Genomic DNA, 19,171 nt, shown 5'->3' with positions numbered 1-19,171 from the left:
AGGCTTAGGAATCAGCATTTTTAGCTTTGTCAGATCAGTTACTGCTTTCCTTCTGCTTACCAGTCTTGTACTGGTCTCTTTTATATTGTAGGCTCAATTTTTTAGCCTTTTTTCTTGTTATTCTAGTGGGATGTCATAATTAAAATACTCTGTGTGGGGCTCCTGGGTGGCTCAGTTGGTTAAGCGTCCGACTTCAGCTCAGGTCATGATCTCCTGGTCCGTGAGTTCAAGGCCCGCGTCGGGGTCTGTGCTGACAGCTCAGAGCCTGGAGCCTGTTTCAGATTCTGTGTCTCCCTCTCTCTCTGACCCAACCCCCATGCATTCTCTGTCTCTCTCTGTCTCAAATATAAATAAATGTTCATTTTTTTTAAGTAAAATACTCTGTGTAATCTGCCCTTTCCAACAAAAGATAACATTTTAATATTTTTCTTGCCGATAAATATACTCCACATCAACATTTTAGTGACTCTCTTTTTAGAGATCTATCTTGTCCCCTGTTGTAAATATGGGCTGTTATAAGCAATATTGCAAAGAACCTCCTTCTAGCTAAAACTCATATCAGTCTTTAAATAAATTTAAAATGTGAGGAAATTCTGAATCCTTTCTTGAAATGTTTCTTACTAAATGACATCTTATTGCCAGTAGTATGAAGATGTCTCCTTTTCTAATGAAGACCATTCAGTGTAAAGATTCCATTTAGCCACTTTTGCCACCAAATGGGAAATCCTGCCTATATTTAGTTCACCCTGTATTCTCAGTCTGTGCCTGGATCAGGAAAGGCACCTGATACATGCTTGCTAATTAGACATATGCATAATAAATTAATTTTAATTATTTTGTTTTATAACTTCAAGGAGAAGAGGTATGGTATGAAGGCAGCAGGGTGTAATAAGTTTTAAATATCTTATGTTCATCACTTTGAGTTACTTTGCGGTTGCTCAGGTCATAAAGTAGGAAGATTGAGAACCAGGTTTAAAAAGAAGGAAGCCAGCGTGGCAGGGTGATATATAGGCTTATCTGCACCCAGTGCACCTGGATTGCAAGCAGTGCTGAGGCATTTATGCAGGCGAACTTGTAACAAAGGACTTTAAATATAAGATACTAACACACAATATGTTTGATTTATTTTAGTATTTAAAGATAAGCGTCCTATTGTATAGAGAAAGTATACATCTCTTGCGATAAATTATATGGTTGGATTAAGTAAATATTATTTGCTTAATCTAGTCCCGGGTTTCTCAGAGTGGAGTCTGCACATGATCTGTCTCAGAATCACATGGGATCTTGAATATTCACTTCCCTTGGCTCACCTGAGACCTATGGAATGAGGATTTGGTATGTAACAAACTCCTCATATACACATGGCCATCTACAGGTCTTCTCTAGGCTAAAATATAAGAAACTGTTGGAGAAAGTTAGGTGCACATTTTATATAAATTTGAAGAATCTAATGAATTTAGAATTAATGATTGGAGGAAATGCTGGTAAATTGATTTAACATACTTTATTGCTTTCTCCTTCAATTTTCACTAAGCATTCAACTAATTATCTTACCATGCAAAAATTATCCCATCTTCTTTTAAAACTCTCATTTTCTGATGGAACCAGTGGCTAGAGGCATTAGTTTGTGGTTTAAGAAATTAACACTTGCATATGTATGCATGTGTATTATTGCTAAACAGAATAGCGATAGTATGCTATTGAGTATATTGCATCTTTGGCCTAGAATTTCAGTGTTTTAACCCAGCATCTTTTAGATAATTTGTTCTAATTTGATTTGTTTTAATTATAAGCAAGCTCAATTTGTGGTGAGAGAGATTTTAAATCAGACATTGCTCAGGTTGACCATTTATGCAGTGACGTAGCATGTATGAGAGCTCCTGCCACAATGGCTGAAATATCATAGGTATCAGTTAATGCATGCCTCCTTTTGGAGCTTCATTACTTTTCAAAAGTGGTGGTAAAGAGGAAAAATATGAAAACCATCTTAGTCATAGGTCACCCTGTATTAATGAACCGTCTTACTATTTAAAAAGTAAAAAAAAAAAAAATAGATCCTTCCAATAATATTAGCTAACAGTAATATGTTACTACATGACATATACACTCTAAGCTGCTGACATGAGGTAGGTGGTTGTAATAACCTCCACTTTAATGATAAGTGGAGCACAATGAGATTATTTATAAAGTTATCCAAGGTCAACCAACTGGTAAATAGTAAAGCCTAATTTTGACCTCAGAAAATCTGTCTCTAGAGATCATGTCTACTATCATGTCTTCCATCAAAGATGTACAACCATCGCTACTCTAATAGGAAGACACTTTCCATGTAAAAGCTGATAGGGAAGAGGTATCATTTGATATATATTAGAGATAACTAAGTTTTCACCATCCTACCCAATTTTGAATGTTAAATATTTCTAATAATTTCTTTAAAAAATACATGATATACCTAAAGTAAAGAGATGGGTAGGAAGGCAGTTTTAGGGACCAGACAATCTGGGTTTAAATGCTTACCTGATGATTTATTAGGTGTGTTCAGATCACTTAAAGTCTTAATTTTCTCCTCTGCAGATGGGAATGATAACATTTACCCATACTGTTACCATACGGAGTAGAGATAATATATATGCTAGTGTCTCATTGAGCTCTTTGCACTCAAAGACGACTATTCTAATTTAATGTGTAGGATGCTATCTTGAAAGGGTTATGAGAATTTCTGTATTTTATATGAGACATATATAATTGTAATAATTATATGATTTCTAATGTCGAAATCATTAAAACATCTGTTTTAGGGGCGCCTGGGTGGCTCAGTCGGTTAAGCGTCCGGCTTCGGCTCAGGTCACGATCTCGCGGTCCGTGGGTTCGAGCCCCGCGTCGGGCTCTGGGCTGATGGCTCAGAGCCTGGAGCCTGCTTCCGATTCTGTGTCTGCCTCTCTCTCTGCCCCTCCCCCGTTCACGCTCTGTCTCTCTCTGTCTCAAAAATAAATAAACTTAAAAAAAAAAATTAAAAAAAACCAAAAAACAAAAAAAAAATCTGTTTTATGTTTAAATCTGTAATTATCATAAATAGCGAATATTTTGTTTAATCTCATTGTTCTTTGGATAGCTGACTTTGGTCTATCCCACAGATACTTAAACTCTTATTCTTTCTTCTTTTCAGCAAACTTACTTGATAACATGCTTTTGCGAAGTTCAGGAAAGTTAAATGTGGGCACCAAGAAAGAGGATGGTGAGAGTACAGCCCCCACCCCTCGTCCAAAGATCTTGCGTTGCAAATGTCACCACCATTGTCCAGAAGACTCAGTCAACAATATTTGCAGGTTGGTCCTATAAATTATTTAAATGTAGTTTTAACGGAGAGTCATACTTTTTAAACTACAGAATTGTAGGCTGGTGTTTTCTAAGAACACATTTTGAGGAATAGTGCCTGACTCCATTAACTTACAGGGCAGTGCCTGTGTTTAGAAAAAAATATTAAATTGCATCTTGACCCGAAATGGTGTTCTGGGATTCTTCTCCCTTGCTGCAAACATCACATATGCACATAAACATACAGCATAGATCCCAGGCTTGGGACAAGTGTCAAGCAGCAAAAGCCAATTGTTTGCCTTCAAAAGACCTTGTCCCCCAAATAAATTCAATAGCAGAGGGTGTCAACTGTCTGATGATTTTTCTTTAACCATTCATCATGTCAGTGGTGGTTGGTCTTATGGAAAGAACACCTGCGTCATTAGGAATATTCACGGACTCTGGGAAGCAGTATAGTGATAGAGCTTACATGAGTCTACCAGATGTCAGGAAAGACATTGTAAGAGTATTGGAGAACTAAACTCCTTAGTGGATAATCATGTTTGTAACAAAACCTTATTTGAAACTGGACTCTAGCTTTGTCTTTCTTATGCATCCTTATGCAGCCACATCCATTTTTCCAAACACCATAGCCTGCATTTACACCCCTCGTGAGGACAACAGTGGGTGGAGAGGCATAGCTAATGAGGCCAGTATGCCTAGGAAGATGTGGCAGAGTAACCAGACAAGTACTGATCTCAAGAGTTAAAATGCCAGAGAAGCAGAATATCCCTTGAGAAGGGTAATGGACCAAATGGGAAAATGGACTCCTAGGTTTGAAGTCCAGGCAGAATATCTAAGTAATCATTTGGGGCCTCATTACCCAGGAAAGAACATGAAGATGAGCTGGATGCTTTTTTTTTTCTTCCTGAGGAAGAAAGTGTATCCTGAGATATGCAGCTCAAGAAGTATCTACTAACTGAATGACAGAGAGGAAAGTTTGGTATGCTCATAAATATATATCTCCTTTAATTATCAGAACAACTCAGCATGGTAGGGGATGCTTATTTCTTACCTTTAGGTATAAAGAATTCAGGACCCAGGGAGGTCTGTTAACTTGGCTCTTACACGATAGAACAAACTTGGATTACCGAGTCTTGTACCATGATAAAATGATTCCAGAGCTCAGACAGTATTTCCTGGGAAACACTACCTCTTTGTAGTAAGTGGAAAAAGTATCAGGAAAATGTCAGAGTTTTCTGAAGAAAAGAAAATTATTAGGAGAAAACATATTAGGGGGATACTTTACTATTTTGCCTGGGTCTGTAGTAATTAAGAGTAAATCTGTGTGTGTCATTGGAGATGTAGTTCTGGTGATTATATGGGCAGGCTTTCCACAGTTATTCCAACTTTAAATATTTTGTCCTATTTTCCTTATACATCAATGAAGTGTCCTAAATTGATTTGGAAGAAAGTTCATTTGGAAGATTTCTTCCAGATTCTCTGTGTGGGAAGGAGCAACTTGGCATGTTCGAAGAAGACTGGTTTTCCTAAAGTGCAGGGAGCAGAAGGAGGTGTGGCAGTAGTTGAGTGTGGACCCGGGAGAGATTACCCATGGCCTGGTCGGCTCTATTAAGGATGTTCGTCTTATTCCTGGAAGCATTGGGAAGCCATTGAGGGGGATTTATTTAAGCAGGTGTGGCAGTGGGTATTGATGTGGATTTAGGAAGGACAGTTCATGTGAGAGAGAATGATCTTGGACTAGGTTGATGCTGGTGCAAGAATGAGGTACATGTATTGGGGAAATATTTAGAAGGAAAGTTTTATGTTGATGAATTGGATCTAGGAAGGGGCCCAGAGAGGCTTCACCAGTCTGGATATACATTTATATACACGGTGTAGGCTTTTAATGAAAGAGGACAGAGGGAAATAATCAAGTTCTAATCTGGACATGCTGAGTTTAAGGTTTTTGATAGCTACAAAATGGAGACATCAGAGAGTAGGCCATGGGATATGGATTTGGAGTGAAGATAGGGTTTGGAGAGAGTCTAGAGTGAGTGAGTAGAATGTGAGGCAGTTTTTGCTGTGAAATAAGTGAGCTCAGAATCATAGTAACTTACAACTAAAGACATTTGTCTTTTCATTCCTGGGTCTACAAATGGGCTGCAGCTGTGCTGGGACCTGCTGGATTAGGTGGACTTGGCATTGGGCTGCTGCTTCAGTTCCCGCCTGCTCTACATGTTTGTTCATCCTTCTTGGACCAGAAGCTACCAGAGCATATTCTTTTTCACCTGACTGTGAGGGAGCAACCTCTTAAAACTTCTGCTTGTCCTCTAACATTCCATTTACCAAATCAAGTGACACAGTCAAGCTCAATGTCAGAGAGAAGCTATGGGTAGAGTAGAGCGTGAAGAATTGAGTACGGCAGTAAAACAATCCGATCGAACAGAGTAGGACTGAGCCTTGAGATGTTTAATAGTTGGGTCAAGGAGGCTCTCCCCACAAGATCCAGAATGAACATGAAACAGTGAGTATGGTGTCATTGAAGCCAAGTTTACCGAGGGAGGAAGTAAGGTCAGCCATGTTAGAAGCTGTCAGAGGTCAAGAGGGTAAGAACTAAAACATGGAGGTCAGATTTATTGACCTTGATAACTGCAGTTTAGAAATACTCATTCCAAAGTCCTGAATTCTTGACCAGCAGCCAACCCCTGAACTGGATCTCAGAGGAGCGAATATTCACTCTTGGGCAAAATGCACATCCTTTTTGCTAACAGGATGTTAACTCCAGTTGAGTCTCCTGCGAACTGAGATCAATCATGTGAATCACAGGGGCTGCTTTTATTCCTGAGTCCTAAGACCTAGAATAAATTCAGGCCTCCATTCCTCCATTCCCACTATCTACTCTTTGACTTCCAAATCAGTACTTCTCACACTATCTCTGGTGAAAGATGCTCCCCACCTAACCCCATAAGTTGCACTGGTATTTTTCTAGAGTACAATAAAAATGAATTACTAGAAAAATAAATATAAAAATATTTGCACCTTGCATGCTCAATTTTTTCCTATTTTTCTGTTATTTAGATTCAAGAGAGCTAAATGTATTACTCTGCAAGTTTCCATTTCTGTATTAACCTCCTCACAGACCAGTAGCAAGCAGTTTGCTGACCTGGAAGGGAACATACTTGGGGTAATATTGCATTAAATCTTGCACTCCTAGGTAAAGGAGTTCTAAAGACAAGGATATGCTTTCTTGAGCTTAGATAAGGGCTTGTCAAAACTGTGTGGCCTGAGGTCTTGTAGGCAGTTCTTGGCCAATTTGGGTATCCTAGGGAGGTCTCCTGCTCATTACCACTCCCATATTCCTGGACAGAATAATCTAAAAAGTGGCCCAGATCAGAAGTATATCATACTTAAAAGAGATTTTGAAATCCCACATAATAATTCAGAAAATATGTGTTAAGTTTAGAGGGTTTTTAATCTCTCTGTGAGTAGCATCAATCATGTTACCAGCCAAACACAGAGTCATTCTTGGCCTTGATTCCCATCATGTGTGGGTGTGTCTACTTCCAAAATCCATGCCCTTTCCATTGCTTCACAGCATACATGTTAGAGGATGTTGTGCAAATAAGCTAAATAAAGTATTAGAACCTTTTTTTATATCCATAACTCAAGAAGGGAAGCTGTTATTTTATCTCCCTCAAGATAATACCTATCTTCTAAATATCTTTCCAGCTGTTATGGTACATTGTTAATCCTTCTCATTCCATTTCCAGATTTATTCCCGGGATCTTAGATAATCACTGTATGCCTTGAATGCTTCAAAGTCTCCTGGAATAACTCTTTTTTACATGACTTTCACCCTGCAAAAGTTTTGTATCATTTTCCAGCCTTGTTTGTCTGTTTTTTTCTCTATATAATCTGATCCTGCTTTACACATCCTTTCTTGTTTTACCTGTCTTTTTGCCTCTGATAGTCATTTTTGTTACTACGTACCACCTCTCTCAAGTTCATCCAGGCGCTCACACAAGTGTATCCATTTGTAAAAGTTATTTTTCACTCTTTTTCAGAGATGATTTTAAAGACTTCACCATAATTAAATACTTACTTGTTAGGTTTGACCGAGAATTCTGCCTGGACAGTTTTCAGGGTTTACAGGTGTAGTAAGTAATTGGATGTTTACACAAAGGATGTGCAAATGACACCAGGCTGCCTAAATGAGGAATTAGATAAGACCCCAACCGTGCCTTGTGGAGTCACAACGGGAAGAAGGGAAAGGTTAGGGGCTTGTGAGCCTTTTTATAAAGTTTGCATCAACCCACCAGGACTTTCAGACTTCTTGCTGAATGTGATGGTGTGAGTTTTCCGACAGGCGCTCCTGACCTAAGCTCTCAGAGTGTTTAAAGTGCAAGTTGTTCTCGTTTGTTTATACATCTTCCATTGCATCCAGTTTATTCCACCATTGCTCATCTGAATATTGAGTTTTATGATCTTTAAAAAAATTTTCAGTAGAAGATGTGAGTTAAAACCATCACACTTATGAGAATACGTTCTTCCTTAGAATTTATAATTTAGTTGGAAAAGGCAATGATTTCAGATGCACTTATGAAGATTTTTATAAGGAATAACTCTGCTTTTGTGCTTCTTAGTCATAAATGAGACTGTTAAATGGGCCCATTTGTTGTTGGAGTTAATGGAAAATGAATAGCTCGGAGCTCTTTAAACTTCTACATAGAGAACTGTTGATGATTTTAAAGCAGAGAAGGAAAATGTAAGATTTATCAGGAAGTGCTGTACAGAATTGTTTAGAGTCCAGAGGGAGGGGATGGGCAGGCCTGCTGGAAGGCAATCAGACAAATCTAAGTGAGAGACGAAGAGCATCTGCACAGGTGAGAATATACAAATACTCGATTCATACAAAAATAGAGACAAATTCAGAAGATCTTGTACCTCATAGAAGAAAATAAACAAAATGCCAAATCACTCGGTATGGCTGCTAGAGAAGGATGTAAGATCATTACACATCCTTTTGTTTTTTAAAATTTTTTAAGTTTATTTATTTTGAGAGGGAGGGAGAAAGAGTGCACGTACGAGCGAGCAGGGGAGGGGCAGAGAGAAAAGGAGAGAGAGAATCCCAAGCAGGCTGTGCACAGTCAGCACAGAGCTTGATGCGGGGCTTGAACTCAAGAACTGTGAGATCATGACCTGAGCTGAAACTGAGTCGAACACTAACGGACTGAGCCACCCAGGTGCCCCGATAGTTACCCATTTCTGAAGATAAAGTAAAAGTCATTTCTCACATTGCAACTTTATCATTAATGTAACTTCACCTTCCTCCAGTTCAGTGACATCTCGGAGGAAAAATCATAGCAGGGGACCAGTAGTAGCCATGTATATTTTACCCTTTATCCCTTACTACTATGGGAATCCATCTGTCTAAGGTGGTAAGGAAAAAACATATAAACTTTAGGATTCCATTACTTTGATAATTACCACCGTTCAACATCCTTCTTTGCTTTTTTCCCCCAATTCAGTAGGAAACACTTCTAGCTTTTGATTTCTGTCTTTACTGCTAGAATTTGAATCACTTGGCTTCTCCTAGGATTGTGGCATTCATAGACTATGAGCTCCTTCAAAGCAAAGGCTACATCTTCCTCACCCTGAGTTCTGGATATCTAACTCTGCCTGGATCATCGTACGCTCAATAAATGTTTGTCAAGTGAACTACTGTTAACAAAGTTGTAAGCAGCTTTCAGCTGTTCTAATTAACTAAAATTTGCATGATTTAAATAGCCGCTTTAAAATTTGTAGTATCTTTGAGTTTATCTGTGACAGAAAACTTTGAAAACTTCTCTTTATTCTCATGAATGTGAAATAGGTATTTTAGAAGATGGAATGTTCTCAAGGATTGATTTAAAATGGACTAAAACCAAACAGTCTTTCTAATCAATTCTAACTGAAACTTAAAAGAAATTTAGGAATTCTAGTATTTCTCCCATACTGACATAAAATTGGCATAAATATTGGGGCACCTGCATGGCTCAGTCAGTTGAGCATCCCAACTCTTGATTTCGGCTCAGGTCATGATCCCCAGGGTCATGGAATCGAGTCCCACACTGAGCTCCATGCTGAGTGTGGAGCCTGTTTAAGATTCTCTCTCTCTCTCTCTCTCTCTCTCTCTCTCTCTCTCTCTCTCCCCCTCTCCCCCCCTCCCTCCCTCCCTCCCTCCCTTCTTTCCTCCCCCTGTCCCTCTCTTCCGCTCATAATCTCTCTCTTTCACTCTCCCTCTGCCTTTCTCTCCCACTCGTGCTCTCTCTTTCTCCCTCAAATTAAAAAAAATGGCATAAATATGGAGAAGCAGTCAGTATTGACAACTGATCGCCTTTGTACGCAGCTGTTTTATTTTGTTCATTGCTCGTCTTTACCTATAACACAGGGGCAGCATTTTTACATCAATGGTCTTTTTTAAAACTTTTCTTTAATGTTTATTTATTTTTTAGAGGGATAGAATGTGAGTGGGGGAGGGACAGAGAAACAGGGAGACACAGAATCTGAAGTAGGCTCCAGGCTCTGAGCTGTCAGCACAGAGCCTAATGTAAGGCTCGAACCCATGGACCACACGATCATGAACTGAGCCGAAGTCGGAAGCTCAGCTGACTGAGCCACCCAGGAGCCTTTTTGTTAAATTCATAATCATTACTATAACTAAATGATTCATCCTATATCCCTGTATACATCTCAGTACTTTCAGTTTTGTTTAAAATTATTCCTACTTTTGTTTTCTTCATGAGTCTTCATTTCTTCTTAAACACTGTGGGAATGATGAGATAATAATAATCAGTATGCAACCTTTAAAAACTAAGCCTAAACATGGCAGCCAGGCAGCAGAATGTTCAAGTAAGCCCATGGGAGGACTTAATTGCCTTTTGTGACATTCTGCAGCCCTCTCTCAGCAGAGGGAGTTGAACAGCTTTGACTCTGGAACATAGCTTTGTTTACGTTTGTGTTTGCTCAAGAATTGAAAGTTCTCAAGTGATTCTGAAGTTTCTGTAATTGTACTGCTCATTTCCAGTTAGTGTTCCTAACTAGCTGGTAATGTCATTGAGAAGCTTATAAATTTTGCTTTGTTGCAGATAATATGCACTTGAAATGGTTCTCTAACCTTTTTGCTTGTCCTCCAACTAAATATTTGATTTCTGTCTGAATTTATGACTTAGGGGACACTGACTTTTCTCCAGGGTTTCTCTCCTTCTCCACACCCTGTTTATATTTTTAGTTCTACTCTCTTTCAGACAAGGGAGTATATTTTTAAAGCTTGAATTTACTCTCCCTAATGTTTCTTTACATTTCCCAGGACATTGTAAGAATAACTTGCTAACAGCTTAACCAGCATTTCTTATTCTTTTTTTTTTTTTTTTTTTTGATTCTGATGAGTGCCTTTCCATATATTCAGATTTTGAGTAAGGGTAAGTCATAAATAAGGAGAATTTTTTTTGTTTAGATTTAACATATTGTATCACTCTTTCTAGCCCTGTGAATTCCTAATGTCAGAAAATTAAGATGACTTTATTTCTGATAATTCCTGAATTTTACTTGTGATGAGAAAACTAAGTCACACATATGGTCTAAATGGGAAGGAAAGGAATAAAAAAAATCATCTGGGTATTGTTTGCTCATATTGCTTACATTTCTAAGGGACAGCTCTTTTATTTATTGCCTTCAGTGATTACATGCTTTAGATTTTCATAGCAATTTCAGCAAATTGGCTAAAAAGCCCCAAAGAATTGAGAGCAAGGGTTGTTCAGAGGCAGAGTCTGTATTCCACAATAATTTTCATGCATTTGACCTTAGTCAAACAAAGAGATTTACCATCGGCCCTTCCTAGCCATTCATTAGTATATTTGAACTTTGCTGTTCTAGTTCTTATAAACTGAAGTATTTTGGATCACGAGGGTTATAAACCAAGTAAACAGTTCTAAGGGTGTTGATGATAACTGAAGAGCTAATGTACGGCAGAATGCTGCTACCACTAATATAGAATAGACAAATCCACAAATCATGGCTAATGCTGTTCTCAGAGCATTCTTCCTGTGACCTTTCAGGACTACACTGCCATATCTGTCTTGGGCGCTGAGCAAGCATATGTATGAGAAAAAGATGGAGATATAGTTTAGTACTTCATTTCTTAACACACGCAATAGTGGTTGATGACATATATTAGGAGTCACCCTAACTTGTGAAGACAGTAAAGTCTGTTTGTAAATAGTTCTGTATATAATAGTTCTTGTTTTTCAGATTTGGTCCCAGGAGAGGATAGTGGAAAACGTGTGGGGATTTACCAAGAGGTCCTTGATGCAAGGCCTGATTCTGTTACTGTTTGTTCTGCAACCTTGTACAAGTTTATTAAACTCTCTACCTTTAATTTCTCATCTGTAAATAGAAATAGTATTATTTTCCATTGTTGAGAGGATTGCATGAGACAGAATTAGTGAATGTTGCCTTTAATGTAGAAAACCATGCAGAAATTTAGTTTTTGTTTCTTTGGTTTCCATGATCTTGTTAACAGCCCTTCTTTCTGTTGTCCACCCTCACCGTACCCCCGATCTAAGCCCCACCTGCTTACAACAAAGCCTGATGTTTCTCATGACAGATCAGTCCCAAAGCAGAGGGACCCAGTGGCACAGTCTCAATCACCTTGGTTATGTTGTGCTGATCCCAGCTTCTACCTGTCTTTCTTTTGGTGCCTTAGTGAGAGACAAGTTTGTTTCATTTGGAGCAAATAGAACAACATAAATGTTCACCTGCGTGGGGTCAAACCTCTGCCTTGCCTCTCACTGTCTGTAAGGCCTTTGAGAAATTGCTCAAGCTCTCTGAGCCTCAGTTCCTTCATATAGAAGGTGAGAAAAATAGTTGTGTTTTTGGATTTGTGCAGGCGATGGAGGACCAAAATGAGTGTGTAGTAATTGGGGTATATGGTTACTAATACTATATGTTATATGGCAAGTTTATTTCCTTCTTTCTCACAAGTTTCTAGACAGAGAAGATATTACCAAATGTTTTATGATTATTAAATCCAGTTTCATAAAAGAAAGTTTTGGAATTTTCTTAACAGGTTGTAACTTGTAATGATCATTGACTTTCTCCTTGTGTGTAGTAAAACAAATGATTAACATGTTCCTTTCCTTTTCCCCTAGACACACACACACACACACACACACACACACACACACACACACTTACTTTGCCTGTTTGGTCTTCAGCACAGATGGATATTGTTTCACAATGATAGAAGAAGATGATTCTGGGATGCCTGTGGTCACTTCTGGATGCCTAGGACTAGAAGGCTCAGATTTTCAGTGCCGGGTAAGGAAGATCACATGCTTCTGCCTTGTAACTTTAATTGCTAGCTTTCAAACAGTTAGGTTTCAAGCTATATAAAAGAATTGTTTTTCTTGCCCACCCTGTTTTTAGTAAGTTGGAAAATAATCTGAAAATTGTCTCATTGGGCCAATCCTCCTTTCGTTTCAGAAGCAAGTATTATTTTTATTTTTGCTGTTAGCTTCTTGCTTAATGACTCTTTAGATCATCCTGCTCAGATTCCAGTTTAGTTAATTGCATTAATGCAAGCCATCTTCCTCAGTTTATAACTATGCACCCTGGTTATTACAAATGCAGTAGTAGTTTCGTTGAAATGCAAAAGCCGCAGTAAGATAATATATGGAAATTTGAGAGAAATTTTCTAATATAAAAAAACATTTTCAGAACGTTTCAGGAAAATTATCAGAATTTTAAGTGAATTCCCTGAATGGTGTTAGTGTCTCAAGTTTTAGATTATGTGACTTTGAGGGGGTGCCTGGGTGGCTCAGTTGGTTAAGCGTCTGACTCTTGATTTCGGCTCAGGTCACGATCTCACAGTTTGTGGGTTCGAGCCCTGTTTCAGGCTCTGTGCTGACAGTGTGGAGCCTGCTTGGTATTCTCTGTCTTCCTCTCTCTCTGCCCCTCCCCTGCTCGAGCTGTCTGTCTCTGTCTGTCTGTCTGTCTCTCTTTCTCTCCAAATAAACAAATAAGCTAAAAAAATTTTAGATTATGTGACTTTGAAATTTAGGGGAACCCCACTCATAGCTGTTTGGGCTCAACTTTAGGACACCCCCATTCCTCATCAGAGAAGATCCATTGAGTGCTGCACAGAGCGGAACGAGTGTAACAAAGACCTGCACCCTACGCTGCCTCCACTGAAGAGTAGAGGTAAGGAGAAGAAAGCTTTGGGGCTGGAAGAGCTTTAGCCACAAAGAAAATAAAGACGAGAATTACTCTGCCTTTCCTAAATTAGTGTACCTGATCATTTTCCACTGCTGGGGCAGGGGACCAAGGCAAGATGACGTAATTCAAAGACATGGGCAAGTAGTTCTTGGAAAAGTAGTCGTATGGGGCTTCATGCTTGAGAATCTCGTTTCTCTCACTTGTCCCCACTTCCCTGTGAAATCTAGGGGTTCCAGAGCTTGCAGTGTGTTTTAGAAGCATAGAGGAGGGAGACAGGGTTCTATGCCTACCTTGAAGTGTTAATCAGAAGTTATACTTCACTTGAAAACTGCCATTAGGCTAACATGCATTAAAAAAAAATAAAAGATTGGGGCGCCTGGGTGGCGCAGTCGGTTAAGTGTCCGACTTCAGCCAGGTCACGATCTCGCGGTCCGTGAGTTCGAGCCCCGCGTCAGGCTCTGGGCTGACGGCTCGGAGCCTGGAGCCTGTTTCTGATTCTGTGTCTCCCTCTGTCTCTGCCCCTCCCCCGTTCATGCTCTGTCTCTCTCTGTCCCAAAAATAAATTAAAAATGTAAAAAAAAAAAAAAAAATAAATAAATAAATAAATAAAAATAATAAAAGATTGAATTGGATTATTTGCTGGAAAATTTCCTTTTATCTGTACTAGAGCAGCTAGTTTTAGCCAAATCATATATCAATATATTGATAGAATGGAGGAGATATCTAGAAAATTTAATTTCAAAACTTCCACATTTAAGTGTCGCTCATTGCAAAAGACAAATACTGCAGCTGGAAGGGCTTTTTGTTAAAAACTGCTCCCATGTTTCCTTTCTCCTCTTTACTCTCACCACAAAATAGATAATTGGAATTGTCACCGTGTCCTAAAGCCTAAGTCTTATATCAGTGGTTTAAAATGATTTCTCATGATTGATTTTACTTCTTGAGAAAATCTTCCTAACAAAATATATTGACATTTCATGGCTTTGATGATAACATTTTATAACGCTTGTTTCTGCTAAAGCCTAGAAAGCTTTAAAGGATTATTCATAATCATTCACATAAAACATTAACAGACAGATTTTTTATATAGATTGCCAGTCAACATGCTAGGTGTTAGGGATACAGAAATGGATGAAGAAAATTCTTGCTCTCAAGACGTGCACACTGGCCTGTGAGAGAGAAATATGTAAATAATTAAATTGTGTTCAGTCAGGAATGTTTTAGTGGAGTCAGATTGTAAAGTGTATTAAGGACACAAACAAGTGAGTGGTTTACTGTGGGGTGGGAGGATGTCAAAAGACCTTCATAGAAGTGACACTTGAACAAGACTGTAAGGATGAATAGGAGATCACTGGATAGATAAGACAGGAATAAAAATTTTAAAAATATTATAATGGCTAACATGAGCCAGGCATGTTCAGTATCACATCATTTAACCCAGTTGAGTCCCACAACAATCCTATGAGGTACTTAGACTTACTCCTTGTGTAAGGATAAGGACATTGCAGCACAGAGGGGTCACCTAACTTTCCCAAGGTTGCACCGCCTGTTAGGAGCAGTGACTAAATACAGGCAGTAGTAAACACAGAGTTTTGGTTTGTAAGGCTTGAGAAGCATTTGCAAAATGCAGGCATAGCAAACAATGTGGTTGGTTGGAGAAAATCTCATAATTAAGTTTTCTAAAGCTTTGTTATTGAAAATAGGTCTGTAGATCAGCTCATCAGTGTCCGTCAGAACTCATTACGCGTGTGGAATCTCTGACCCCACCCCAGACTACAAAATGTATTTTTTAACAATATTCCTCAAATGATTTGTATGCACATTAAAGTTTGGGTAATACTTTTGGTAGAAAAAACACCGCTTGTGTCTCAGCATGCCTTTGACAACACCTTCAAAGAGAAGTCTGCTGATATCAAATTGTGGTCAAGTTCTAAATGTTTGCTTTCTGGTTTTTGTAGCTATTTCCTTGTGAACCAGTTGCAGAAAGTTGGCAGTCTATAGATAACATTTTGAATAGCCCTGGTATAGTGGCTTATGTACTGGAGACAAGGGAGGGAGGAGGGTGAGAAATGGCTGGAAATGAAGGCAGTGGTGCTAGATTTTAGAATCTCTTCCCCCAAGGAGGAAAGGCTTTTCACATGCAAGTGGAAGCAATGTGTCTTAGAACTTGCAATAGGTTTAGGAAAATTCCAACCCTTCTATTGCTGAAAGGGTTGCAGTGCATGTATCGTCCTGTAGATGGAGCCAGATTCTAGTTAGCACTAGGCAGATGAGGGAATTTTCTCTGAGGAGGCTGAGACTTTTAAAAATAGTGGAATAAATCTCTGAAGAACTGAGTGAAACGGCTTTGAGTAGAAAGGCAGCAGCATTGAGAAGACAAATCCTTGTTTTAGAGCAGAATGGGAAAGAGGATTCAGGAATGGTTGGTGCATAATACTGAAAATTACGTAAAGTGATAGGCTTGTGTGGAGTTTATTGCTTTGAAATTTGAGGATCCCCGGTAGTACCTAGGTGAGTTCTGGGCAGATTCCATCTTACCCTTCTGGTGCAGTCATTTTGGGGTCTAGTAAAAGTCACTGTAGGTAGTGGTCTGAGAGCACTAGCATTTGTAACATAGCTATGCCATAGAGCTGCTGCCTTTTTTTTTTTTTTTTTAACTTCCACCATACACTGGCCATGGCCAGTGGTTTAAAAGAAGAGTGGGATGGGACAGGTTCTGAGTGGACACATCCCCCGGGTCCTGGAGACTCATTGCTTAATGGGAAGGGTCATGGTTGGAGGGAGCCAGAGTAGGACCCTTGAAAGCTCAGAGCCCAGGCTGATTTTCTGGCCTAAGAGCCATGGAAATCATCCTCATGATTGCGATATTTGCTAATGAGAATGGAACACTTACTTTAGCTCTTTTCTAAGTACTTTACATATATATAACTACTGAATCCATATATAGTAGATTTATTATAAATCTTTATGTCAAATTGCTAGAAAGCAGAGGCTATGTTATCAAAAGACTAGAAGGCTAAAATATCGAGCTGACCATTTTCGTTGTTGTTGTTCTTGCTTCTTATATAACTGCTCTTCCAAAAAAGTTAAATGATTAACCTCATGGCAAAAGACCTGTATTACTGGGTGCTACATAATAACAAGCTTAGGCAAGGTTTTGTTATTAGAGATTAGAGAAGTACTGAGCATAGGGGTAAAAACCTACAAATAAATTGTCCTTATTAAAAACAAACAAGAAAATCTTTCCTACCTATCCAGAGGTTTCTCAGGCTCTTTTTTTTTTTAAACTTAGATACATTCAGCAGGATATTAGAGATACACAATCCCATGCAATAATATTTATCAATGTTTATTTATGTCCTCGAAATTTTGTTTGTCATCTTCTCTTTCAAAAAGGAAGATGAAGGACAGCCAGAATACAGCTAAATTCTTTAATGAATGCTGGGTTTCCTTTTGCTTTGTTTATTCCCTTTCAGCCCCAGAAAAGCAGAACACCCCAGGATAACATTCTTTCTCTGGAAGGAGGAAATATGGGAAGTAACTAGATCAAATGCAGCACCTGTATCATAAACACTAAAATATGATCTGGGAAGCCCAGTAACACTGCAGCTGGTGCTAAGGGTAGGAAGAGATGTCTGTTTTGATGGAGAGGCTTAAAGGGAGAGGTCGTGGTGCCCTGCTGTCTGGCTCCCTGTCTGCAGAATTGGTGATCAGGGCACCAGGATGCTGAGAGGAATGATGTGTGTCCAGACTCACAGCATCAGATGGTTTGACCAAGATATTGGGAGTAAAATGCTCTCTTGCAATTGTGTGAAAGCAGGAGAAATTGATGAGGTTTTTTACCCTTACTCCAAATTACTTACTATAGTTACTTATTTTTTAATTCCTTTAAATGAGCACTTAAAGAAGTGAATGGTGTTGAAATGAGCAGAAGCTGTTCCTTTTTTAAATGGGATCCTTTAATTTTGCTTCTGTAAAATCAAAGTTATATAATTTTTTGAAATAGATATGTTCATATGTCTAAATATAGTAATTCCTCATATATACTACATGTATACTTCATAGAAAATGTCTCAGAAATAACATTCTGTTTTGACATATGGTAATCTCAATGTAGTTTAAGTCAAATTATACTACACAATTTTCAGAGTTAAAATGTATCATATTTCTTTTCTTAGTTAAAAAATATATTCTGAGAAGTTTACAGATTTGTTTTAAAATGCTATTGCTGGGGCACCTGGGTGGCTCAGTTTGTTAAGTGTCAGCTTCAACTTAAGTCATGATCTCATGGTTCCTGGGTCCTGCATCAGGCTCTGTGCTGACAGCTCAGAACCTGGAACCTGCTTCAGATTCTGTGTCTTCCTCTCTCTCTGTCCTCCTCTACTTACACTCTGTCTCCCTCTCTCTCTCTGTCAAAAATAAATAAACATTGAAAAAAAAACTTAAAAAAAAGCTATTGCATAGGTTAGATACTGCCAATTACAAATCAAAGTCTGTAGGTAACAGATATTTAACCAATGGAACATCTCCTTTGTTCTCCACATCACAGATAGATTGAATATATAATAGTGTCAAGAATGCAAAGATGAGTTTCAGAATTTTCCTTCTAATACATATATTATGCCCATGGCAGTATGATCCAATGCATGAGTCTGAGCTAAATTTCTTGCTAGGGAGTAGCTCTAACATCTCTCGAAGTGTTCAGCTCCTAACTGTTTCTAGGTAGCTTTGTATATGAGACAGATGAAAGGAATTTAGAAATAATTAGTCCTTTTCTTTCTCATTGAACACAGTAATCCGGATATAAAAATGATGTCTTCAGAATCTAAAATACAGAGAATAAACTGGGGGTTGCTACAGGGGGAGGGAGTTGGGAGGGTGGGCACAATAGCTGACCAAGATTAAGAGGCACAAACTTCCAGCTATGAAATACATAAGTCAGGGGCATGAAAAATACAGCATGGGAAATTTAGTCAATAATACTGTAATAATGTATGGTGTGCATGGTAATACACCTGTCCTTGTAAGCATAGCTTAATATATAGAACTGCTGCATCACTATGTTGTACACCTGAAACTACTGGAACATTGCATGTCAACTGTACTTAAATTAAAAAAAATAAAATAAAATTACCATTAACAAAAATCTGTCTTAACCTGTTGTGCTACCAAGAAGTGTAATCGTAACTATTTTTATTCAGGAAAATAACTAGTAAATTATATCTTTGTCGTTATAGTCCATTTATTTCTAAATGTTACTATAAGAGAGAATCCCAATGTGAGATGTAAGTAAGATACTTTTGCAGTATCCCTTGTTGACCAAAATCCTCTGAAAAAATATACTTTTCAGGCGCTTTGTGCTCTATGAATAGAAAGCTGTCTTTAATTTATCCATGATTATAATTTTGAGAGCCCCGGCAGAGATATCTTTGGGCAGTCTTATTTCCAAGATCTTTCCTAGCGACCTGGTTTTTTCTTCTATGTCTTTTTTTTTTTCAACGTTTTTTTTTTTTTTTTTTTTTTTTTATTTTTGGGACAGAGAGAGACAGAGCATGAACGGGGGAGGGGCAGAGAGAGAGGGAGACACAGAATCGGAAACAGGCTCCAGGCTCCGAGCCGA

The 19,171-nt window shown here is 38.5% G+C and overlaps 1 protein-coding gene across 12 annotated transcripts in view; it reads left to right on the top strand.

Annotated features, from left to right (window-relative positions):
* BMPR1B (bone morphogenetic protein receptor type 1B) overlaps positions 1 to 19,171 on the top strand; it is a 425,442-nt gene that overhangs the window by 374,115 nt on the left and 32,156 nt on the right. For 6 of the 12 annotated variants that reach the window (XM_058721870.1, XM_058721869.1, XM_058721871.1 and 3 more), the window contains 3 exons: positions 3,167 to 3,326; positions 12,552 to 12,654; positions 13,434 to 13,536. In XM_058721870.1, coding sequence (XP_058577853.1) covers positions 3,184 to 3,326; positions 12,552 to 12,654; positions 13,434 to 13,536 — 349 coding nt within the window. In that variant the 5' untranslated portion in view covers positions 3,167 to 3,183. Of the gene's footprint in view, positions 1 to 1,209; positions 1,336 to 3,166; positions 3,327 to 12,551; positions 12,655 to 13,433; positions 13,537 to 19,171 lie in introns of those variants that run through there. The other 6 variants (XM_058721874.1, XM_058721878.1, XM_058721875.1 and 3 more) reach the window with 3 other exon arrangements.

This window comes from Neofelis nebulosa, chromosome 3, assembly GCF_028018385.1.
Source record: "Neofelis nebulosa isolate mNeoNeb1 chromosome 3, mNeoNeb1.pri, whole genome shotgun sequence".
Lineage (NCBI taxonomy): Eukaryota > Metazoa > Chordata > Mammalia > Carnivora > Felidae > Neofelis > Neofelis nebulosa.
Note: the sequence above shows the minus strand (reverse complement) of the source record. Positions and strands in the feature narration are given on the sequence as shown.